General features: G+C 44.1%; 1 protein-coding gene across 14 annotated transcripts in view; it reads left to right on the forward strand.

Annotated features, from left to right (window-relative positions):
- Positions 1-26,023, forward strand: part of RNF212B (ring finger protein 212B) — a 465,717-nt gene that overhangs the window by 421,182 nt on the left and 18,512 nt on the right. For 10 of the 14 annotated variants that reach the window (XR_008845195.1, XR_008845189.1, XM_056526220.1 and 7 more), the window contains one exon: positions 11,947-11,994. The exons of 3 other annotated variants lie outside the window; for them this stretch is intronic. Coding sequence is in view for 8 of the 11 variants with exons in the window: in XM_056526230.1 (XP_056382205.1) it covers positions 11,947-11,994 (48 nt within the window). In the remaining 3 variants the exon portion in view is untranslated. Of the gene's footprint in view, positions 1-11,946; positions 11,995-26,023 lie in introns of those variants that run through there. One more of the 14 variants, XR_008845193.1, reaches the window with a different exon arrangement.

Here is a 26,023-nt window from a genome sequence, read left to right on the forward strand (position 1 = left end):
ATCCTCTGTGCCGAAGATTCGCTGCTGGAGACACTGCCGTCTCCTATGTATGCAGCGGGAATTTTGAATGTAAAACGGCACTTATGAGATAAGTTCTGATCCTCTATGCAGAGGGCTCGCAGCTGGAGACACTGCTGTCTCCTAGTATGCAGCGGCAGTACGATGTAAGGTACAATGCTTATGTCTTATAATCAAAGTGGGTACCTTATGTGGTTAGCGCTGGTCGTCAGACGGGTCCTGGTCCCTGAATGGAGGGTGCGCTGCTGGAGGCTTGGCAGCCTCAGGTATGCAGCGGCAGAAGTGGGCTCCATTTATGGGTACTGCAGCAGTTGTCCTGCTGGCAGTAATGCAGGGACGGCGGTCTCCTCGTGGTGGGAAGTAGTACGTACTGTCCGAGGTTGATTGACAGATATGGTGAATCCTTTGAAAAAGCTGTATTCTTTGATAAAGATGATAAGTGGTTAAAGCTGGACGCGTTTCAGGTCCTCCGTAGGACCTTTCTTCAGCAGCAAAGATAAATGTGATGTTCCTAGAGATCATTTGGCTGGATTATATATCCATTGCTCCTCCTTTTTGTGATGTCACATCCAATTAACCAAATTGGATTCATGGAAGACATGGAAAGGGTAGGTAATTAAGACTACAGGTGAATAGAGTACATGCCTAGATAACAGTGAAAGTGCCATTACGGTGAGACTTCATTCTATGATTTTATAGTTATACATGGCTGTGTTATATTGAAGGATTGTTCCTAGTGTGAATGTATGAATAATTTGGAGGAATATATATCTATACTTTCCATTGTTTGTTTCAATTTATCTGAGAGAAGTAGGGATAATAGCATGAAATATGGGATAGGAAAAAATATAGATGTGGGGAATGTGTAGTGAAAAATTGTAGTGAGTGGAATAGGATACATAGATAAAAAAAAAAATATTGAGGGATATTGAATATGTCTACAAGTGACAAAGGGAACGTCTCAGTGTATTGATGTGTGTATATGTTTTAAGTGTATTTGGTAAATGAAACAGGATTGCATGTTCTGGATTGGTTTAAATTAATAAGGGCTTGAGTGCTATGTGTTATTACCTAAATTTCATAAAGTGATATGTGGTAAGAATATGACGTTTAAACTAACAAAATATTTGTGATATGGTGATTAAAATTATGGGATAAAGATGTGTATATGTCACGATGCCGGCTGGCAGGTAGTGGATCCTCTGTGCCAGAGAGGGATGGCGAGGACCGCGCTAGTGGACCGGTTCTAAGCCACTACAGGTTTTCACCAGAGCCCGCCGCAAAGCGGGATGGTCTTGCTGCGGCGGTAGTGACCAGGTCGTATCCACTAGCAACGGCTCACCTCTCTGACTGCTGAAGATAGGCGAGGTACAAGGGAGTAGGCAGAAGCAAAGTCGGACGTAGCAGAAGGTCGGGGGCAGGCGGCAAGGTTCGTAGTCAGGGGAGATAGCAGAAGTTCTGGTACACAGGCTTTAAACACACAAAACGCTTTCACTAGGCACAAGGGCAACAAGATCCGGCAAGGGAGTGCAAGGGAGGAGACCAGATATAGCCAGGGAGCAGGTGGGAGCCAATTAAGCTAATTGGGCCAGGCACCAATCATTGGTGCACTGGCCCTTTAAGTCTCAGGGAGCTGGCGCGCGCGCGCCCTAGAGAGCGGAGCCGCGCGCGCCAGCACATGACAGCAGGGGACGGGAACGGGTAAGTGACCTGGGATGCGATTCGCGAGCGGGCGCGTCCCGCTGTGCGAATCGCATCCCCAACGGCCATGACAGAGCAGCGCTCCCGGTCAGCGGGACTGACCGGGGAGCTGCAGGGAGAAAGACGCCGTGAGCGCTCCGGGGAGGAGCGGGGGCCCGGAGCGCTAGGCGTAACAGTACCCCCCCCTTAGGTCTCCCCTTCTCTTTGTCCGGTAACTGCCTCCCCTGGGATGAGGACACCGGGAAAGGATGGAGGGATTCCTCAACGGCAGGCAGAACAGCAGGAGTAGGAATGGGGAGAGAGGGCAGAGGGCGAGACCTGGCACGGGGCAGTGTGACACCAGGACGAGGGCCATGAGGGGACACAGAGGCTTGCCTGATGGGACTGGGAGGGGGGGAGAGGCATTTCCTGTGGCAGGCAGAGTCCTTAATGACCTTAGGGGGACCGGATACAGGAGGAACCACAGGGTCACGGCAGGGAGCACTGGGAACCGGTTGAAGGCAGTCCTTGGAACAAGAGGGACCCCAACTCTTGATCTCCCCAGTGGACCAATCCAGGGTTGGGGAATGGTGTTGAAGCCAGGGTAGTCCAAGGAGAACTTCAGAAGTGCAATTAGGAAGGACAAAAAATACAATTTCCTCGTGATGAGGTCCGATGCACATTAGGAGGGGCTCCGTGCGGTAACGCACGGTGCAATCCAACCTGGCTCCGTTGACCGCGGAAATGTGGAGTGGCTTGACAAGACGGGTCACCGGAATGCGGAATTTATTCACTAAGGACTCCCGAATAAAATTCCCAGAAGCTCCAGAGTCCAGGCAGGCCACGGCTGAGAGGGGAGAGCTGGCTGAAGTAGAAATCCGAACAGGCACCGTGAGACGTGGAGAAGCCGACTTAGCATCAAGAGACGCCACACCCACGAGAGCTGGGTGCGAGCGTGCGTTTCCCAGACGTGGAGGACGGATTGGGCAATCCACCAAAAAATGTTCAGTACTGGCACAGTACAGACAAAGATTCTCTTCCTTACGGCGATTCCTCTCTTCCAGGGTCAGGCGAGACCGATCCACTTGCATGGCCTCCTCGGCGGGAGGCCTAGGCGCAGATTGCAGTGGAGACTGTGGGAGAGGTGTCCAGAGATCTAAGTCTTTTTCCTGGCGGAGCTCTTGATGCCTCTCAGAAAAACGCATGTCAATGCGAGTGGCTAGATGAATGAGTTCATGCAGGTTAGCAGGAGTCTCTCGTGCGGCCAGAACATCTTTAATGTTGCTGGATAGGCCTTTTTTAAAGGTCGCGCAGAGAGCCTCATTATTCCAGGATAGTTCAGAAGCAAGAGTACGGAATTGTATGGCGTACTCGCCAACGGAGGAATTACCCTGGACCAGGTTCAGCAGGGCAGTCTCAGCAGAAGAGGCTCGGGCAGGTTCCTCAAAGACACCTCGAATTTCCGAGAAGAAGGAGTGTACAGAGGCAGTGACGGGGTCATTGCGGTCCCAGAGCGGTGTGGCCCATGACAGGGCTTTTCCAGACAGAAGGCTGACTACGAAAGCCACCTTAGACCTTTCAGTAGGAAACTGGTCCGACATCATCTCCAAGTGCAGGGAACATTGCGAAAGAAAGCCACGGCAAAACTTAGAGTCCCCATTAAATTTGTCCGGCAAGGACAGGCGGAGGCTAGGAGTGGCCACTCGCTGCGGAAGGGGTGCAGGAGCTGGCGGAGGAGATGGTTGTTGCTGCTGTAGCTGTGACTGTACTTGCTGTAGTTGTGACTGGAGTTGCTGTGTCATGGTGGTCAAGTACGACAGCTGGTGATCTTGTTGGGCGATCTGACGAGCTTGCTGGGCGACCAGCGTAGGAAGGTCAGCGACAGCTGGCAGAGGAACTTCAGCGGGATCCATGGCCGGATCTACTGTCACGATGCCGGCTGGCAGGTAGTGGATCCTCTGTGCCAGAGAGGGATGGCGAGGACCGCGCTAGTGGACCGGTTCTAAGCCACTACAGGTTTTCACCAGAGCCCGCCGCAAAGCGGGATGGTCTTGCTGCGGCGGTAGTGACCAGGTCGTATCCACTAGCAACGGCTCACCTCTCTGACTGCTGAAGATAGGCGAGGTACAAGGGAGTAGGCAGAAGCAAAGTCGGACGTAGCAGAAGGTCGGGGGCAGGCGGCAAGGTTCGTAGTCAGGGGAGATAGCAGAAGTTCTGGTACACAGGCTTTAAACACACAAAACGCTTTCACTAGGCACAAGGGCAACAAGATCCGGCAAGGGAGTGCAAGGGAGGAGACCAGATATAGCCAGGGAGCAGGTGGGAGCCAATTAAGCTAATTGGGCCAGGCACCAATCATTGGTGCACTGGCCCTTTAAGTCTCAGGGAGCTGGCGCGCGCGCGCCCTAGAGAGCGGAGCCGCGCGCGCCAGCACATGACAGCAGGGGACGGGAACGGGTAAGTGACCTGGGATGCGATTCGCGAGCGGGCGCGTCCCGCTGTGCGAATCGCATCCCCAACGGCCATGACAGAGCAGCGCTCCCGGTCAGCGGGACTGACCGGGGAGCTGCAGGGAGAAAGACGCCGTGAGCGCTCCGGGGAGGAGCGGGGGCCCGGAGCGCTAGGCGTAACAGTATATATATATATATATATATATAAATATGAAAAGTAAAAAATCCAAAAATTTCTCTAAATTATTATACAGTGACCCCTCGACCTACGATGGCCCTGACATATGATAATTTCAACATGCGATGGCCTCTCAGAGGCCATCAAATGTTGAAGGCAGCATCAACATACGATGCTTTTTTATGTCGGGGCCATCGCATAAACGGCTATCCGGCAGCCCTGACTGCTTCAGCTGCTGCCGGATAGCCGTTTACGGTGCCCCGTGAGCTCCGGTGATGTCGCTTACCTGTCCTCGGGGCTCCGGCGCATCCTCTTCGGGATCCCCTGCATCGTCGGCGCTCTCCATCACGTCATTGCGCACACCATCCTGTCATCCAATAGGAGCGGCGTGCGTAGTGACGTAGGATGGCGTCATCCAATAGGATGGCGGCGATGCAGAGCGCGGATGCCGGGGAAGCAGAGGCCTTGCCGGAGCGTCGGGGACAGCTCGGGGATGCGGCGACAGCAATGGACGGCGACATCCCGGACAGCGGTGACGAGCGGTGATGGTCCGGAGCGGCGGGGACAGGTGATTACAACTTCCTCTAACAGTGGTCTACAACCTGCGGATCTCCAGATGTTGCAAAACTACAACGTTGTATTTTTGCAACATCAGGAGGTCTGCAGGATGTAGACCACTGTCCTATACTTTACATTGCACGGATCCCTCAACATGCGATGGTTTCAACAAACGATGGTCCGTTTGGAATAGATTACCATCGTATGTTGAGGGACCACTGTATATAAAATATATAAAAAATATGTATTATAAAAATTACCAAAATCAACAGAAAAAATCTTTTTATTTTTCATTGTTGTGGAAATCTGCAAAAAGTGCGAATATTGGTGTTTTATGTATTTCTTGTGCTTCAGCTCTGTTTGATGAATGTCAGAAGAGGGGTCCCGACCAAGGACACGCCGGAGTGCTGGAGTGCACAGCCAAACGCCGGTGGGTCGTCGGAAGGGACCACCTCCTAATCTAAAAATCCGAATATTTCAATTTCACTGTTGAGTCCTTTAGGGGCTAAAGAGTCGAACTCGAATATTTTCCTGGACTCCGCTCTTGACATTTTGCCTATGAAATTGCCTCCTCACCAATCTTGCTGAATTGTTTGGATGGCCGCATATTTTAATTTATTAGGATTCCCTTGATGGAATTGTTTATAGTGGTCCGAAAGTGGGTGTTTGTCATTTTGTTTCTTTATATTGTATCTGTGTTCTAATATACGGGTTTTTAATGCCTGTGATGTGCGGCCTATGTACTGTTTATTGCAGGGACATTCATTTATATAAATAACCCCTTTGAATTCAGAAATTCATTAATTTTATGTACAAAGTTATTGGTAGAGGACTTAATTTCTAAAGTTCTTTTATTGAATTGGGTTGTTTTACAATTAGGGCATTGTCCACATCTGAAAAAGCCTTTCAAGTCTATAATGGTGGATTTTGGTTTGGGATTTGAAGTGCGAATCGTGGGTGCTATTTTTATGCCTAAGTTTGGGGCCCTGGTGTAAACATTGGGTGTTTGTTGGGAAGAAATGAATTTAGTGTCTTATCCTTACATAATAATGGCCAATATTTTTTGATGATATTTTCTATTTTATGGTGATGTGTATTGAATGGAGAAATTCGTTTCGGGTCATCATTCTCTTTTGATGGGGGTATGTCTGGTATTTTAGGGGCAAAAAATGTCGATCTATCCAGACTGCGTACTTTGGTGAGTGATTGTTGTAAATCTGCTAATGGATATTGTTTGGCCAGAAATTGGTTTGTCAGGGAAATGGCTTCTTTTTCGAATTGTTCTTCATATGTGCAGTTGCGTTTTAGCCTGCAAAATTGGCTAGTGGGTACGGTAACCAGCCATCGGGGGAGGTGACAACTTGTGTGCAGTATAAATCCGTTTATAGCTACAGGTTTGTGATATGTGCTACAGATTAGTTTATTGTTGAGGGATAATATTAATAAGTCTAAAAATTCAACTGACGTGGAACTGATGTTAGGAGTAAATTTTAAATTAAAGAAATTATTATTAATACGTGTTAAAAAAAAATTCTAGATTGCTTTTGGTGCCCCGCCATATAAAAAACATATCATCAATATAGCGATGCCAGGACACCAGATCGCCCCCCAGCTGTGGGTCTATGGTGGTATTTTCCCAATTGGCCATGAATAAGTTGGCATAGCTGGGGGCGAATCTGTTGCCCATAGCTGTGCCATTAGTTTGCAAATAAAAGTCTGTTTCAAGTTTAAAATAATTGTGTGTTAAAATAAAGTTAATACTATCAAGGATAAAATGTATCTGTTCTATTGGAAGATCTGCATAGTTTTCTAAGGTATTACGGATCGCTGCGAAGCCTTGTTGGTGGTTGATAATAGTGTACAGCGAACTGACATCAAGTGTTCCCATATACCAATTTGGGTCCCAGTCTATAGACTCTATTATTTGAACAATTTGTGTGGTATCTTTTATGTATGATGGTGTAATTTTAACATATGGCTGTAATAATTGATCTATATATTGTGAAAGATTAGCAGTTATTGATCCAATGCCCGACACTATTGGGCGACCTGGGGGTTGAATAGGGTTTTTGTGTATTTTGGGGATGGTGTAAAATACTGGTATGCGTTTTTGAGAGCCGGTAATGTAGTCGAACTCGTGTTTGGAAAGTATGCCTAACTCCTTCGGATTTTTTCACAAAGTCAATAATTCCTATAAAAATTGTGTGGTCGGATCTTCTTTAAGTCTGGCGTATGTGTTGGTGTCGTTTAGTTGTGATACACATTCTAATGTATAATTCCATGTGTCCATTACTACAATACCCCCTCCTTTGTCAGCTGGTTTGATTGTAATTGACAGGTCTTGTTGGAGTTGTTTCATTGCTGACAATTCACCTGGTGTTAGGTTGCCCCATGTATTTTTTGATGTTTTGATCTTTCTCAAATCGTATTTGACAGCTTTTTTAAAGGCCGTCATGTCTGGACTGATCTCTTGCCTTGGGGAGAAGTAGGATTTGTTTTTTAATGTGGTGTGTTTGTATGTGGATGTCGTACTTGTTTGGTTTACTATGGTTTTTTTTTATTAAGTCTTTTTTGAGGGTTAATTTACGAATATATTTTTCAATACCTAAAAAGACACCAAACTTGTCTAAAGGTTGACTCGGGGCAAATTTCAGACCTTTATAGTTTGAGTTAGTTGGGATTCAAAGAAGCAGAGCTGAGATTGAAAATAGAGTTGTCAGAAGTGTCTGGGTTTATGTCCTGGTTACTTTGATCTTTGGTTGGTCTATTATTTTGATTGCATCCTCTACCAACTCTTTTTTTGGGGGGGTTTGTGTACTGGGGGTGATTGGGGGGGGTGATGTATCTGAGCTATTGTTTCCACTGTCTGAATAGTCTTCCTTGGTTCTGTTTGTTTGATGTATGAGTCTTTCGCTTGTGCTTTGGGTTGGTTGTGTGTGTTTTGTTTGTAGGCCTGTTGGTAATTGTGTGTTCGGTGTGGATGATTGTTGTGAGTTTTGTATGTTGAGTGAAATCTGGGATTTCTCCAGCTGTTGTGTGGGTGATATCTGGGACGCGACTGTGGAAATACGGCCCTGGGTTGTGTCTGGGATAGGGGTGATAGGTTTTGTGTGAATGGTGTGTATAGAGAGTTGGTTTGTGATAATGTGGACTGGGCATTAAGGGTTGGGGTGGGGTGTTTGGATGTGGTGGGTGTATCCGTGGGGTAGTACCCCCTAAAAAATGATTGTCCTCAGATAGGGCATTATATCTATTGGTTGTGGGTACAGTGTATGTAATATCCTGTTTGTTGGGTTGTGTGGAATTATTGTATTGATTTGGTGTCCGTTTTTTATTGCTATTCCATAAATGCTTTTTTGTTTTTCTGGTTATGATGTATTTTTCCGCTGTATCAAGCTTCTTACATAGAGCTTCTTGATATTTAGTAAATTCTGGTGTTGGCTTCAATGAACCTTTAGTGGTGCGTATGCTTGCAATTTTGGTATCTATTTCTGTTAGAATTTCCTGTCTTCTTTCTACTACTAATTGTGTTGCTTCTACGGATACTTGTTTCAAGAAGTTATTCCATTTGGTGTTAATTGTTTCATTTTCTAGGTCTGCAGCAGGAGTTTTATAAACAGTCAGACCTTTAGGGATATTTTGTGTGGTGATCATATGGTTTAGAGTTTTAATTTCCCATTTTTGTTTTAAATTTTTTATCAAATAGTGTTCTAATTCTCTAAATGTGTCTGATAATAATTTATGTGGATGGGATATGTTGGTATTTTCGCTTAAATTGGATATTGTATCTGTAAATTCAAAGACTTCAATATTTTTTTGTTTTTTAGCCAAGTGAGTCCAGATATTCATGGTAGCTAGGTAATAGAGCGCTGTCTCTTAGGGTATGTAATAATATGGAGGAAAAAAATGGTAGAGAGGCTCGTATTAACCTAGGGACCAATGGCTCGAGCTACCCAAATAGTACCTATACCCAAGGTGCCGAAAAAGGGCAAGATACAAATTAAAGAAATTGGGGCTCACAGTCTTGAATATTGGATTAAATTAAAACGTTTATTAAATATGATATAAAATTGTACACATAGGTATAATATACTGCGGATCACAGGGCCCTTGTGATCCCACAGTAAAATTAGTAAATATTTAATCCAAGGCAATTTAATATATAATGTTAAAATACAATGATTATAATAAACAAATAAAAATGTACAACATATATATAGATGCAAATCAAAAATGTAGCAGTATCTTGTAATACCTTTTTTATTGGACTAACATAATTTTGTAGAGACAAGCCTTTCGGGAGGAATCCCAAAAGCTTGTCTCTACAAAATTCTGTTAGTCCAATAAAAAGGTATTACAAGATACTGCAACATTTTTTGATTTGCATCTGGATCACTGGACTAATACGGCTACTCAAATTTACTACATATATATATATATATATATATATATATATATATATATATATACACACGTATATATACATGTCTATATATATATATATATAGATAGATATATATTTGTGTGTGTGTGTGTGTGTGTGTATATATATATATATATATTTATACATACATACACACATATATTCAAAATTTTATTGTTCCCAAAAAAAAGTGATTTTAAACTTGTAGAAAATTTGAAAAAATGCTCATAATAATATAAGCCTTCTAATGACGTAAAAAAAAAGTAAAAGAATGTTTAACAAATTATGCCAACATAAAGTGGACATGTTGTGGATGTGAATTAATAACTAAATTTATTTGGCATGACAATTTCTCTTCCAAGTAGAGAGTTTCAAACATAAAGAAATAAAAAAATTTCAAATTTTTCACAATATTTTAGAGTTTTTCACAAAAATCGCTTCATGTATCAACAAAAATTTACCGCTAATATAAAGTACAATATGTCTCGAAAAAAACTATCTCTGAATCACTTTGCCAGGTAAAAGCAGTTCAAAGTTATTACCACTTAAAGAGACACGTCAGATTTGAAAAAATGGACTGGGTCATGAAGGCCAAAACTAGCTGGGTCATGAAGGGGTTAAAGGGAGCCTGTCTGCTTCAATTGGTGGAGCGACCGAATGGTAGTGTGGCTGTGTGTGGACGGCACATTGATTCCATATACAAGGGCTGTATATTTCCTATAGGCCTGTTATTATGGCAGTAGTGTTAAGGGGGGCAGCACTTCAGTGAGTTACAAAAAAAATGTATTTTGATGTAGCTGCTGCTACTATGCAGTGGCACAGAAAAAAAAATATTTCCACTTTTGGTTGAATCCACATGGGTAAGAACAAATGCAAATGTTACCATAAGATTTTCAGCAACAGCTGCTTATGTTGGGGATTTGTGATTGATCTCACCACCTTCTGTCCATAGTGTGAGATCTACATAAATCTCCAACAAATTCCACATATAATACATTCTTTTTTAAGCTGCATATTTGTGACGGATCTGTAGTCAGTAATCTGTACATTCAATTGTAATGCTGCTGTTTGGCAACCACCAGCAGCGTTACAAGCCCCGTGTGACATTCTGGGTGCCATGTTTCTTCTGCATTTCCTGGTCTGATGTGTGTCTTGCTGCTCTCTCCACTAGGGGCCGCGTGCGAGCACTGGCTATGTTTTATAGGGTGGGCGTTTGCTCCCTAGTTGTTCCCCTTCCAATCCTTGGAAGGCACTCCCTATATAAAGAGGCCACACCTGATATTCTGGGCCTCAACAAGTTTGCTTGTTTGTTCATTATGGTAGGGGATCCTAACTGCTAAGGTCTCTGTAAAGGCTGCTTCCACATGATAAAATTAATCTGTTAAAAGATCTGTTATAAACGTCCATTAGAAAAGCTTTAAACGTCCGTTACAAAATCACATTTAAGTCTATGGGATTTTTTGATTATCCGTTATGATCCGTTATGAATAATGTGACAGAAGAAAAAAACGGCATATGCACCAATTTTTCTTCCATCACAAGAAATTGGTAAATTAACGGCCGTTATTTATGACATTGAGCCTTTATGTCATCCGTTTGCACCTGGTTTATAATATCCATTATTACTTCTGAGCATGCTCAGAAGAGGTGACATCAGCAGACTCCTGCAGTGCTGAGGGACTACTACTATTCCCATCATGGAACAGACTTGTTTCCATGATGGGAGTAGTAATTCCCCGGCTGCACGAGTCTGTCGGTGGCTGGGGAGGCTACATTAGTGTGTGTACTACTACCCCCCTCATGGAACAGACTCTGTTCCATGATGGGGGTTGTAGTACAGAGGCTGAGGCATTGATCGCACCGGGTCTCACTTCTGAGACCCGATGCGATTAGAAGTTATTAAACAGGGGAACCGGCAGCATGCTGCGCTCCCCTGCGATGTACCATGTACTTACTTTCATTTTTAAATTCCTGGCCGGGAGCCCTGAATGGCCGGTACTGAGGAGCCATTCAGGGCTTCCGGTGGGGTTTTCAAATAGAAGCGCTACGGTGGGGAAAGATATATAGAATCGCTGGGGGGGTATATATCTGACCCCCACAGTGTTACTATATATCTGCATGCAGACTGCATTAATACTTCTATCATGTGTGCCTCTTCTTGATCTCTCCCATTCACAGTATCAGTCATTGCACAATAGATTAATAAGCCTAGGTTTTCAATACGTTAGTTTACCCATTAGTCGGGTTCATCAACATCATGCAGATGATGTATACTATTAAGGGGAGCAGCGGACCTCACTGATTTCAATGGCCAAATAGAGTCACAGTTAACAGTATAGATCAGCATCCTGTTTCCTGTTGGATGCCTATGGATACAATAAACAGGTAAACCTATTCAGTGTAAACCTAGGACAGGAAAGACATGAGGCAAAATCATCAATAAGCACAAGATAAAAGATAAGTCAAGAAAAACACTCATGGACAAATTTTATAGTAATAGGGAGCATGGTAGAACAACCCCTTTAAAATAAATAGAGTTAACTGAACTACTTTTATTTTGTTTGTCAATCTTTAGTAGTCAAATAAAGGACAAATATATGTATGATATCATGATTAAGATTGGTCACATTGTTTTACAGCTGAAATTTACTCCTAAATTGCTGGGATCACTCAGCTTGAGAAGACAGGTAAGATGTTTTCTTTGTGTACAGAAATGGCATGATTTAGTATTAGGTGGGGTTCACACCACATTTTTGCAATACAGTTCCTGAATACATTTGCAATTTGAAAACCGTATGCATTGACTCTCCGTTGAAAACCGTATGCCAAATGATGCATCCAGTTGCATCTGTTTTGCGTCTTGTATGGTTTTGTTCATTTTTTTTCTTGTACCCAAAACCGCAACCTACCACGGTTTTTGGTCCGGGTAGAAACCGTATGGAAACCGTGTTTTTTTTAACATGGGAGTCAATGGAAACTGTGTTTTTTTAACATGGGAGTCTATGGGAACCTTACAGAACCGTATGTGCGTACGGTTCCATACGGTTTGCACCATACGGTTTTTGACTTTGTACAGTTTTTTTTCTTGGAATTTCAATCAAACAAGTGAAACTTTATTCATAATAGATTGAAAAGTTAAAAATGTATACTTTTTTTTTCTTAAAAAACGGATGCAGCTGGACATAATTTTTCAAACAGTTTACGGTTTTTAAACGTGTACGGGTTAAAATTTGTACACATGTTTTCATACAGTGTTGTCTGGTTTTGAGGAATCTGTTTTCATCCAAAAACCTGATACAGGAACTGCATTGCAAAAAGTGGTGTGAACCCACCCTTACACAGATTTTTGCTGTGTTCACCTACCTATAAACCAGGCAATGCCCTAATAAGACACATGGCCAGGGATGGATAACCTAATGTGACCACCTTTAAAGAGGTTGTCTCACAAAGCTAAATAGGTCTAAATTGATGAATTGTGAAATTAAACATTTTAAATGTACATGCATTTCTAGAAATGTACTATTTTAGAGATACTGAATATACTTCCTAATCTACTATCTGAGTGCCTTGTTTTGATGTCCTGCTGCCTTAGATTTGACCCACTTAGGTGGTTCAAGCATGCTCATTTCAACTGCCACCTCCTGGTCTGCCCAGGAAGCACGGGCTTAGTTAGACTCCACTGGACATGCAAGGAAGGAGGATTGTGGGAAAGTGTGAAATAATGACAGCAGCAATGAGGCCGCCACCATCCAGACAGAAAACTTTCAGCATTGCTTTAGAAGGGGGAACATCCTCCTTGGTTTTTTAGCAGGATTCATGGATCTATTAGAGGGTATACATTAGGGTGGGTATATATCTATATATATAAAACTCAACGTGTGAGTGTGTGTGTGTGTGTGTGTGTGTGTATATGTATGTATGTATGTGTGTATGTTCCACAAAAACTTCCAAACGGCTAAAGATATTGACGTGAAACTTGCCACACATGTTACTTATCTGTCAACGACAAACATAGGATAGGTGATTTAACCCTTACTCACCCCCATTTGCCAGGGGCGGGGTTTATGTTTAAAGTCCCATACAAGTCAATGGGAAATATATGTGACTGCATAACTTCCAAACGGCTGGAGATATTTCGATAATATTTGGTCACATGTTACTTATATAAAGGAGAATGGGGAAAAAGGCGGTTTGGTGGGGGCGCTGCTTGTGTGACGTCAAGAATCGAGAGTACAGACCGGCACAGGATATCAATTGGTTTTATTTGGATAAAGATGGACAACGCGTTTCGGCATACTTCTGATGCCTTCCTCAGGTCCAATAAAATTGCTAAAATAACAGACAATCAACTATTGTGGTATTCATAAAAGGGTGGTAGTGTAACAGATACATACATATAGGACTGTACTCTATATGGTCAACTGTTAATATACTTGTGTCAGAGACCAATAATTAGTTGATAAAAGATACACATATCGTAACTTTAATACAGCAGTTATAATATTAATAAAAGCATATACCAAAATGTATAGTAAAAAAAATGATGAATTGACATGAGCTTTCAGGTGCTCCGGTGGGCTGGAAAAGGTGGATGCAGTCCTAGGAGACTCTGGTTAAATAGACTTTAAATAGAATAGATGTTACTTATATGTCCACTTAAAATATAGGATAGTTAATTTAACCCTTAACTACCCCCATTTGTGAGGGTCGGGGTTTTTGTTCAAAGTCCCATGCAAATCAATGGAAAATGTATGTTCCCACACAACTTCTGTATTGATGGAGATATTTCAATATCTGGCACTCATCTTACAGGTCGGGATATGAGGACGGGATGGGAGGTCGAGATAGGAGGACGGGATGGTCGGGATAGGCGGTCGAGATAGGAGGACGAGATAGAAAGACGAAATAGGAGGACGGGATAGGAGGTCGGGATATGAGGACGAGAAAGGAGGACGGGATAGGAGGTCGGCATACGTGGACGGGATAGGAGGTCGGGATAGGAGGACGGGATAGGAGGTCAGGGTAGGAGGTCGGGATAGGAAGACGAGAAAGGAGGACAGGATAGGAGGTCGGCATAGGAGGTCTGGATAGGAGGATGAGATAGGAGGATGAGAAAGGAGGACAGGATAGGAGGTCGGCATAGGAGGTCGGGATAGGAGGACGGGATAGGAGGTCGGCATAGGAGGACGGGATAGGAGGTCGGGATAGGAGGACGGGATGGGAGGATGGGATGGACTGGATGAGGATGGGATAGGAGGTCGGGATAGGAGGTCGGAATATGAGGACGGGATAGGAGGACGGGATAGGAGGTCGGGATAGGAAGTCGGGATAGGAGGACGGGATAGGAGGTCGGGCTAGGAGGTCGGGATAGGAGGTCGGGATAGGAGGACGGGATGGTCAGGAAAGGAGGTCGAGATAGGAGGACAAGATAGGAGGATGGGATAGGAGGACTGGATGAGGACGGGATAGGAGGTCGGGATAGGAGGACGAGTAAGGAGGACGGGATAGGAGGTCGGGATAGGAGGTGGGGATAGGAGGACAGGATAGGAAGACGGGATAGGAGGACGGGATAGGAGGTTGGGGTATGAGGACGGGATATGGGGTTGGGATATGACAACAATATATGAGGACAGGATATAAAGTCAAAAGCTTTCTCCTTTGTTGAACCGGGCAACGCCGGGTATTCAGCTAGTTTATTTATAAAACCTTTGAAGAATCTAAAAGGAATATTCATAAGGGAAAAACCTGCATGGTTTTTAAAACTGGAACTGCTATGATATCCTCTTCCAAAACCATGCAGTAATATTGATTTGAATATTAGATGTGGTGAAAAAAAAAGGTGTGGTTTTTAAAAATTTGTTTGGCTCTTTTTCTCCCATGCAGAAAAAAAGAAGTGACAATGAACCTCATTGTAGTTCTCATTTGGAAGCCTTTAAAGCTGCAATGATCTAAGATGCTAGTTTAGGGTAGGAAAGCAGAGTTGCCTGTAATTTACCCTGCTTTTTCGGTCGAATTACTGCTAGAAGAGATACATGAAGGGGGAGATTTATCAAAACCTGTCCAGAGGAAAAGTTGCCCATAGCAACCAATCAGATTGCTTCTTTAATTTTTCAGAGGCCTTGTTAAAAATTAACCCCTTCAGGACCAAGCCCATTTTGGCCTTAAGGACCAGAGCGTTTTTTGCACATCTGACCACTGTCACTTTAAACATTAATAACTCTGGGATGCTTTTAGTTATCATTCTGATTCCGAGACTGTTTTTTTGTGACATATTCTACTTTAACATAGTGGTAAAATTTTGTGGTAAATTGCATCCTTTCTTGGTGAAAAATCCGTAAATTTGATGAAAAATTAGAAAATTTTGCATTTTTCTAACTTTAAAGCTTTCTGCTTGTAGGGAAAAGGGATATTACGAATAAATTTTTTTGGTTCACATATACAATATGTCTACTTTATGTTTGCATCATAAAATTGATGAGTTTTTACTTTTGGAAGACACCAGAGGGCTTCAAAGTTCAGCAGCAATTTTTCAATTTTTCACAAAATTTTCAAACTCGATATTTTTCAGGGACCAGTTCAGTTTTGAAGTGGATTTGAAGGGTCTTAATATTAGAAATACCCCATAAATGACCCCATTATAAAAACTACACCCCCCAAAGTATTCAAAATGACATTTAGTCAGCGTTTTAACCCTTTAGGTGTTTCACAGGAATAGCAGCGAAGTGAAGGAGAAAATTCACAATCTTCATTTTTTACACTTGTATTTGTAGCCCAATTTCTCTCGAGTAAGCACATACCTCATATGTCTATGTAAAGTGTTCGGCGGGCGAAGTAGAGGGCTCAGAAGGGAAGAAGCGACAAAGGGATTTTGGAGAGAACGTTTTTCTGAAATGGTTTTTGGGGGCATGTTGCATTTAGGAAGCCCTTATGGTGCCAGAACAGCAAAAAAAAAACACATGGCATACCATTTTGGAAACTAGACCCCTCGGGGAATGTAACATGGGATAAAGTGAGCCTTTATACCCCACAGGTGTTTCACGACTTTTGCAAATGTAAAAAAAAAATGCTTGTTTTCCCAAAAATTTTACATTTTTAAAAAGGGTAATAGCAGAAAATACCCCTAAAAATTTGAAGCCCAATTTCTCCCGATTCAGAAAACATGCCATATGGGGGTGAAAAGTGCTCTGCTGGCGCACTACAGGTCTCAGAAGCAAATTTTGCTCTGGGGGCATGCCGCATTTAGGAAGCCCCTATGGTGCCAGGACAGCAAAAAAAAAAAAAAAACACATGGCATACCATTTTGGAAACTAGACCCCTCGGGGAACGTAACAAGGGGTTAAGTGAACCTTTATACCCCACAGGTGTTTCACGACTTTTGCATATGTAAAAAATATATTTTTTTTTTTACCTAAAATGCTTGTTTTCCCAAAAATTTAACATTTTTAAAAAGGGTAAAAGCAGAAAATACCCCCCAAAATTTGTAACACAATTTCTCTTGAGTACGGCGATACCCCATATGTGACCTTAAACTGTTGCCTTGAAATACGACAGGGCTCCAAAGTGAGAGCGCCATGCGCATTTGAGGCCTAAATTAGGGACTTGCATAGGGGTGGACATAGGGGAATTCTACGCCAGTGATTCCCAAACAGGGTGCCTCCAGCTGTTGCAAAACTCCCAGCATGCCTGGACAGTCAACGGCTGTCTGACAATACTGGGAGTTGTTGTTTTGCAACAGCTGGAGGCTCCGTTTTGGAAACAGTGGCGTACCAGACGCTTTCATTTTTATTGAGGAGGGGAGGGGGGCTGTGTAGGGGTATGTGTATATGTACTGTTTTTTACTTTTTATTTTATTTTGTGTTAGTGTAGTGTTTTTAGGGTACAGTCGCACGGGCGGGGGTTCACAGTAGTTTCTCGCTGGCAGTTTGAGCTGCGGCAGAAAATTTTCTGCCGCAGCTCAAACTTGCAGCCAGATACTTGCTGTAAACCTCCACCCATGTGAGTGTACCCTGTACATTCACATTGGGGGGGAACATCCAGCTGTTGCAAAACTACAACTCCCAGCATGCGCTGACAGACTGTACATGCTGAGAGTTTTAGTTTTGCAACAGCTGTAGGCACACTGGTTATGTATCACTGAGTTTGTGACCTAACTCAGTGTTTCACAACCAGTGTGCCTCCAGCTGTTGCAAAACTACAACTCCCAGCATGTACGGTGCATGGTGTACATTGACTGCTGAGAGTTAGAGTTTGCAACAGCTGGAGGCACACCGGTCGCGAAACACTGAGTTAGGTTAAAAAAAACTCTGAGTTTCACAACCAGTGTGCTTTCAGCTGTTGCAAAACTACAACTCTCAGCAGTCACCGACAGCCAACGGGCATGCTGGGAGTTGTAGTTATGCAACCAGCAGATGCACCACTACAACTCCCAGCATGCACTTTAGCTGTTTGTGCAAGCTGGGAGTTGTAGTTATACAACAGCTGAAGGTACACTTTTCCATAGAAAAAATGTGCCTCCAGCTGTTGCAAAACCATAAGTCCCAGCATGCCCATAAGGGAATGCTGGGAGTTGTGGTGGTCTGCCTCCTGCTGTTGCATAACTACAGCTCCCAGCATGCCCTTTTTGCATGCTGGGAGCTGTTGCTAAGCAACAGCAGGAGGATGTCACTCACCTCCTGCTGCTGCCGGCACACAGGTCAGTCCCTCGTCGTCGCCGCCGCCGCTCCTGGGGCCCCGATCCCAACATTGACGCCGGGGATCGGGGTCCCCAGCACCCGGGGTGCACGTCCCGCACCTGATCACGTCCTCCGGAAGAGGGGCAGAGCGGGTTGCGGGAGTGACACCCGCAGCAGGCGCCCTGATTGGTCGGCCGGTAATCCGGCCGGCGAATCAGGGCGATCGTGAGGTGGCACCAGTGCCACCTCACCCCTGCAGGCTCTGGCTGTTCGGGGCCGTTAGAGACGGCCCCGATTAGCCAGTAATTCTGGGTCACCGGGTCACTGGAGACCCGATTGACCCGGAATCGCCGCAGATCGCTGGACTGAATTGTCCAGCGATCTGCGGCCATCGCCGACATGGGGGGGCATAATAACCCCCCTGGGCAATATGCCGGGATGCCTACTGAACGAGGTCCCCAGCACCCGGGGTGCACGTCCCGCACCTGATCACGTCCTCCGGAAGAGGGGCAGAGCGGGTTGCGGGAGTGACACCCGCAGCAGGCGCCCTGATTGGTCGGCCGGTAATCCGGCCGGCGAATCAGGGCGATCGTGAGGTGGCACCAGTGCCACCTCACCCCTGCAGGCTCTGGCTGTTCGGGGCCGTTAGAGACGGCCCCGATTAGCCAGTAATTCTGGGTCACCGGGTCACTGGAGACCCGATTGACCCGGAATCGCCGCAGATCGCTGGACTGAATTGTCCAGCGATCTGCGGCCATCGCCGACATGGGGGGGCATAATAACCCCCCTGGGCAATATGCCGGGATGCCTACTGAACGATTTCAGCAGGCATCCGGCTCCGGTCCCCAACCGGCTAGCGGTGGGGACCGGAATTCCCAAGGGCGTATGGATACGCCCTCGGTCCTTAACCTCTTCAGGACATAGGGCGTATGGATACGCCCTGAATCCCGAGTCCTTAAGGACCGAGGGCGTATCCATACGCCCGTGGGAATTCCGGCCCCCACCGCTAGCCGGTTGGGGACCGGAGCCGGATGCCTGCTGAAATCGTTCAGCAGGCATCCCGGCATATCGCCCAGGGGGGTCATTATGCCCCCCCATGTCGGCGATCGCCGCAGATCGCTGGACAATTCAGTCCAGCGATCTGCGGCGATTCCGGGTCAATCGGGTCTCCGGTGACCCGGTGACCCGGAATTACTGGCTGTTCGGGGCCGTCAGAGAGCCAGAGCCTGCAGGGGTGAGGTGGCACTGGTGCCACCTCACGATCGCCCTGATTCGTCGGCCGGATTACCGGCCGACCAATCAGGGCGCCTGCTGCGGATGTCACTCCCGCACCCGCTCCGCCCCTCTTCTGGAGGACGTGAGCGGGTGCGGGAAGACGACCCCCGGTGCTGGGGACCCCGATCCCCGGCGCCCCTGTTGGGATCGGGGCCCCAGGAGCAGCTGCGGCGGCGGAGACGACGAGGGACTGACCTGTGCGGCTGGATCGTTGGAGGTGAGTGACAGCCTCCTGCTGTTGCTTAGCAACAGCTCCCAGCATGCAAAAAGGGCATGCTGGGAGCTGTAGTTATGCAACAGCAGGAGGCAGACCACCACAACTCCCAGCATTCCCTTATGGGCATGCTGGGACTTATGGTTTTGCAACAGCTGGAGGCACATTCTTTCTATGGAAAAGTGTACCTTCAGCTGTTGTCTAACTACAACTCCCAGCTTGCACAAACAGCTAAAGTGCATGCTGGGAGTTGTAGTGGTGCATCTGCTGGTTGCATAACTACAACTCCCAGCATGCCCGTTGGCTGTCGGTGACTGCTGAGAGTTGTAGTTTTGCAACAGCTGAAGGCACACTGGTTGTGAAACTCAGAGTTTTTTTTTACCTAACTCAGTGTTTCACGACCGGTGTGCCTCCAGCTGTTGCAAACTACAACTCTCAGCAGTCACCGTACACCATGCACCGTACATGCTGGGAGTTGTAGTTTTGCAACAGCTGGAGGCACACTGGTTGTAAAACACTGAGTTAGGTCACAAACTCAGTGAAACATAACCAGTGTGCCTACAGTTGTTGCAAAACTGCAACTCTCAGCAGTCACCGACAGCCAACGGGCATGCTGGGAGTTGTAGTTATGCAACAGCTGGATGCCCCCCCCCCCCCCAATGTGAACGTACAGGGTACACTCACATGGGCGGAGGATTACAGTAAGTATCTGGCTGCAAATTTGAGCTGCCGCAAACTTTCTGCTGCAGCTCAAATTGCCAGCGAGAAACTACTGTGAACCCCCGCCCGTGCGACTGTACCCTAAAAATACTACACTACACTACCACAAAAAATAAAATAAAAAGTAAAAAACACTACATATACACATACCCCTACACAGCCCCCCTCCCCTCCCCAATAAAAATGAAAAACGTCTGGTACGCCACTGTTTCCAGAACGGAGCCTCCAGCTGTTGCAAAACAACTCCCAGTATTGTCGGACAGCCGTTGACTGTCCAGGCATGCTGGGAGTTTTGCAACAGCTGGAGGCACCCTGTTTGGGAATCACTGGCGTAGAATACCCCTATGTCCACCCCTATGCAATCGCTAATTAGGCCTCAAATGCGCATGGCGCTCTCACTTTGGAGCCCTGTCGTATTTCAAGGCAACAGTTTAGGGTCACATATGGGGTATCGCCGTACTCGGGAGAAATTGTGTTACAAATTTTGGGGGGTATTTTCTGCTTTTACCCTTTTTAATAATGTAAAATTTTTGGGAAAACAAGCATTTTAGGTAAAAAAAAAAAAATTTTTTACATATGCAAAAGTCGTGAAACACCTGTGGGGTATAAAGGTTCACTTAACCCCTTGTTACGTTCCCCGAGGGGTCTAGTTTCCAAAATGGTATGCCATGTGGTTTTTTTTTTGCTATCCTGGCACCATAGGGGCTTCCTAAATGCGGCATGCCCCCAGAGCAAAATTTGCGTTCAAAAAGCCAAATGTGACTCCTTCTCTTCTGAGACCTGTAGTGCGCCAGCAGAGCACTTTTCACCCCCATATGGGGTGTTTTCTGAATCGGGAGAAATTGGGCTTCAAATTTTTAGGGGTATTTTCTGCTATTACCCTTTTGAAAAATAAAAATTTTTTGGGAAAACAAGCATTTTAGGTAAAAAATTTTTTTTTTTTTTTACATTTGCAAAAGTCGTGAAACACCTGTGGGGTATTAAGGTTCACTTTATCCCATGTTACATTCCCCGAGGGGTCTAGTTTCCAAAATGGTATGCCATGTGGTTTTTTTTTGCTGTTCTGGCACCATAGGGGCTTCCTAAATGCAACATGCCCCCCAAAAACCATTTCAGAAAAACGTACTCTCCAAAATCCCCTTGTCGCTCCTTTCCTTCTGAGCCCTCTACTGCGCCCGCCGAACACTTTACATAGACATATGAGATATGTGCTTACTCGAGAGAAATTGGGCTACAAATACAAGTAAAAATTTTGTCCTTTTACCCCTTGTAAAAATTCAAAAATTGGGTCTACAAGAACATGTGAGTGTAAAAAATGAAGATTGTGAATTTTCTCCTTCACTTTGCTGCTATTCGTGTGAAACACCTAAAGGGTTAAAACACTTACTGAATGTCATTTTGAATACTTTGGGGGGTGTAGTTTTTATAATGGGGTCATTTATGGGGTATTTCTAATATGAAGACCCTTCAAATCCACTTCAAACCTGAACTGGTCCCTGAAAAATACTGAGTTTGAAAATTTTGTGAAAAATCGGAAAATTGCTGCTGACCGTTGAAGCCCTCTGGTGTCTTCCAAAAGTAAAAACACGTCAATTTTATGATGTAAACATAAAGTAGACATATTGTATATGTGAACCAAAAAAAATGTATTCGTAATATCCATTTTCCTTACAAGCAGAAAGCTTCAAAGTTAGAAAAATGCTAAATTTTCAAATTTTTCATCAAATTTACGGATTTTTCACCAAGAAAGGATGCAAGTATCGACAAAAATTTACCACTATGTTAAAGTAGAATATGTCACGAAAAAACAATCTCGGAATCAGATTGATAAGTAAAAGCATTCCAGAGTTATTAATGTTTAAAGTGACAGTGGTCAGATGTGCAAAAAACGCTCCGGTCCTTAAGGCCAAAATGGGCTCCGTCCTGAAGGGGTTAAGGACTCGGAATGCAGGGCGTATCCATACGCCCTATGTCCTGAAGAGGTTAAAGGAGCGATCTGATTGGTTGCTAAAGGCAACTTTTTTTCTGGACAGGTTTTGATAAATCTCCCTCAAAGAGTCATAAAAGGAAGATGGTGGAAAACAATTTATTTTAAATCAACTGGTGCCAGAAAGTTAAAGGGGTATTCTAGGTAAAAACTTTTTATATATATCAACTGGCTCCAGAAAGTTAAACAGATTTGTAAATTACTTCTATTAAAAAATCTTAATCCTTTCAGTACTTATGAGCTTCTGAAGTTAAGGTTGTTCTTTTCTGTCTAAGTGCTCTCTGATGACACCTGCCTGGGGAAAGTTTAGAAGAGGTTTGCTATGGGGATTAGCTTCTAAACTGTGCGTTTCCCGGGACAGGTGTCATCAGAGAGGACTTAGACAGAAAAGAACAATTTTAACTTCAGAAGCTCATAAGTACTAAAAGGATTAAGATTTTTTTATAGAAGTAATTTACAAATCTGTTTAAAGGGGTACTCCGGTGCTTAGACATCTTATCCCCTATCCAAAGGATAGGGGATAAGATGCCTGATCACGGGAGTCCCGCCGCTGGGGACTCCCGTGATCTTGCAGGCGGCACCCCGTTTGTAATCAGTCCCCGGAGCGTGTTCGCTCCGGGACTGATTACCGGCGACTACAGGGTGGGCAGCATGTGATGTCACGCCACCGCCCCCGTGTGATGTCACGCTCCGCCCCTCAATGCAAGCCTACGGGAGGGGGCGTGACAGGGGTCCCCAGCGGCGGGACTCCCGCGATCAGGCATCTTATCCCCTATCCTTTGGATAGGGGATAAGATGTCTAAGCACCAGAGTACCCCTTTAACTTTCTGGAGCCAGTTGATATATATAAAAAAGTTTTTTCCTGGATAACCCCTTTAAACATATGTGCAAATTACTTCTATTAAAAAAATCTTAATCTTTCCAGTACTTATCAGCTGCTGTATACTACAGAGAAAGGTCTTTTCTTTTTGAATTTCTTTTCTTTGCGTTTTCGTTTTTCCTCCTCGCCTTCTAAAAATCATAACTCTTATATTTCCATCCACAGACTAGTATGAGGGCTTATTTTTTGCACGACCAGTTGTCCTTTGTAATGACATCACTAACTTTACCATAAAATGTATGGCAAAATTTAAAAAATACTATTTGTGTGGGTAAATTGAAAAGAAAACCACAATTTTGCTAATTTTGTAAGGTTTCATTTTCACGTTGTACAATTTACAGTAAAATGTACATGTTTTCTTTATTCTGTGGGTTAATACAAATAAAATGATACCCATGATTACATACTTTTCTATTATTGTACCGCTTTAAAAAAATCTTAAACTTTTTAACAAAATCAGTGCGTTTAAAATCCCTCTATTTTGACGACCTATAACTTTTTCATGTTTTCGCATAAGCGGTGGTATGAGGGCTCATTTTTTGTGCTGAGATCTTTTTTTCATTTTTTAATAAATTTTTTCTCCGTTTAATTTCAACATATAAAATGTATTCCCAATTGAATTGTAGTTTTAGAACTTATGCTTTAACAAACAAATATATACAAACACATACAAAACTTAATACATATGTCCTATCCCGAGGAGAGATGGTACAGCACACCTCTTCCAACCATTTCTCGGAAGATTTTCTCAAAAAATTCTTGGATGACCACACAATCCCAAAAGATGTGGGACATATCTGTGTCAATTATTCCACACCTAGGGCACCCTGGGTCTAAGCCCTTTTTGAACCTAGCAAGGACTTTTGGAGAAACATAGGTTTTATGCAGAATTCTAAAGTGAGTGAGTTTAAAATTCGTGTTAGAAAAAAATTTAGAGTGTTAAAAAATACAACCCCATTGTTCGTTGCCCATGTGATTACCCTCTTTATCCCATGTATTCTTAACCTTAGGGGATAATATTCTCCCACTTTCTTACCTAAGTAATTTATAAATTCGAACCATCATACCCTTATCAACATCACAATTTATTATATAATTAATCAAAAAGTGATCTTCAATTTCCAAAAAATTCCTATTCAATGTGTATCTGTCTGTCTCTATCAACTGGACGTACCAAAAAAAGTGTTTATTTTCTAATTTAAATTCTTGTTTTAGTTCCAAGAAAGTCTTAACAACCCCATCATAAAAAAAAGTTTAGAAAATTCACACAGTTCTCATTGCCCCATAATGCTGAAAATGGTAGTCTACTCTTAATCTGACAAGCCTTCCTAAGGGTGTGCCAAGATTTCTTAAACAATTTGCCATTTGAAAATTCTTTACAAAAATCTGGCGGGGGAAAACCAGTTTCTAGCGCTTGACAGAAGCTGGAAAATTAGCAAATCAGCCTGTCAAACCAGCATTTCGCAATGGGAGGGTCATGATTCCCTTTTAAGAGCTTAATTACCCCGGCCAAAATGTACAACCCAAAGTTGGGAAGTCATATCTTCCTTGCTTAGGGAAAAGAACCTGTACTTTTAATCTTGACCTTTTTCGTCCCCAGATAAATTTGTTTAGTATGCGTTGAGAATCAAACCATTTAGCAGTTATCCAAACTGGTGAGGCATTCAAAACATACAGAGTCTGTGGTAGTTCATTGTTAATGGAAGTTTAGACCAGACCTTCATTTTTTCTTTCAGAGAATTTTTCAGGGGTACCAGATTAACTTCATGGTACTTCTTTTGGACTGATGGAATTTTGACTCCGAAATATTGTAAAGCATCACCAGGTTCGACAACCTGAAAAAGAAATTGATTGGAAAGTGGTGTATAACCAAGGGGTAACATATATGATTTACTCCAATTAATAGTTAACCCAGAGATTTTGCCAAAGTTATTAAGGGAAAACTGTTAGCTTGCTCCCCCCGCACTAACCAGCGGTACTGGCTGATCAATCATGCTTACTGTGCCCGGATCTGCTTGGCCATTCTGCCGATATCTTCGTTTTCCCTATAAGCTAATGAAGTGCTTACTCCCCAGTTAATGAAGTGCTTACTCCCCATCAATATTCCTCCCCTCCCTCCACCTCTCCCTCGTTGTTACAGAGCGGGGAGAAGAGGGAGAGGTGGACAGAGGGGAGGAATATTGATGAGCTGGGCGGTGCTGCGGCCGGCAGCGGTGACGTCAGAGTGCCAGTTACCCCGCCTGTGCCAGTTAGCAGTTTATTAGCATATAGGGAAAACCGAAGATATCGGCAGAACGGCCGGGCGGATCCGGGCACAGTAAGCATCAAACTGATCAGCGTCCCCTGCAGTACCACTGGTTAGTGAGGGGGGAGCAAGCTGACAGTTTTCCTTTAATTATAGACATAATCGCGGGGATACCATAAGTAGGATTTTTAAGGGAGAGAAGGAGGTCATCCGCATATAATGCGATTTGATCCATCCCTCCCTTAAGGCCAAAGCCCTCTAACTCCTGGCTGCTTCTTATAGCCATGGCGAGTGGTTCTATATACAATGCAAATAGCAGGGGTGAGAGGGGGCAACCCTGGCGAGTCCCCATACTCAACTTAAATGCTGGGCCTGATAGTCCCTCAAGACCTTCGCTGTTGGATTTTTATACCAAATTTTAATCAATCAAATAAAAATGGGAGGTATACCAAATTTCTCCAACGTTCGCCATAGGAAACCCCACTCCACCCGATCAAAAGCTTTAATCGTGTCTAAAGAGAGGATGGAGCAGGGCTCCTCTTCGCCAACCTGGAGTGCTGCGAATGCCTGGTGAATATTCCCAAAGATAGTCCTGCCTGGTATAAAACCTGTTTGATCTTCAAGAATACTTCCCCGAGTAGCAGACATCAACCTCTTTGTCAAAATGTTTGAAAATAACATCTGGATTAATAAGAGATATGGGACAATAGGATTTAACGAGGG

This window comes from Hyla sarda, chromosome 1 (assembly GCF_029499605.1).
Source record: "Hyla sarda isolate aHylSar1 chromosome 1, aHylSar1.hap1, whole genome shotgun sequence".
Taxonomy (NCBI): domain Eukaryota; kingdom Metazoa; phylum Chordata; class Amphibia; order Anura; family Hylidae; genus Hyla; species Hyla sarda.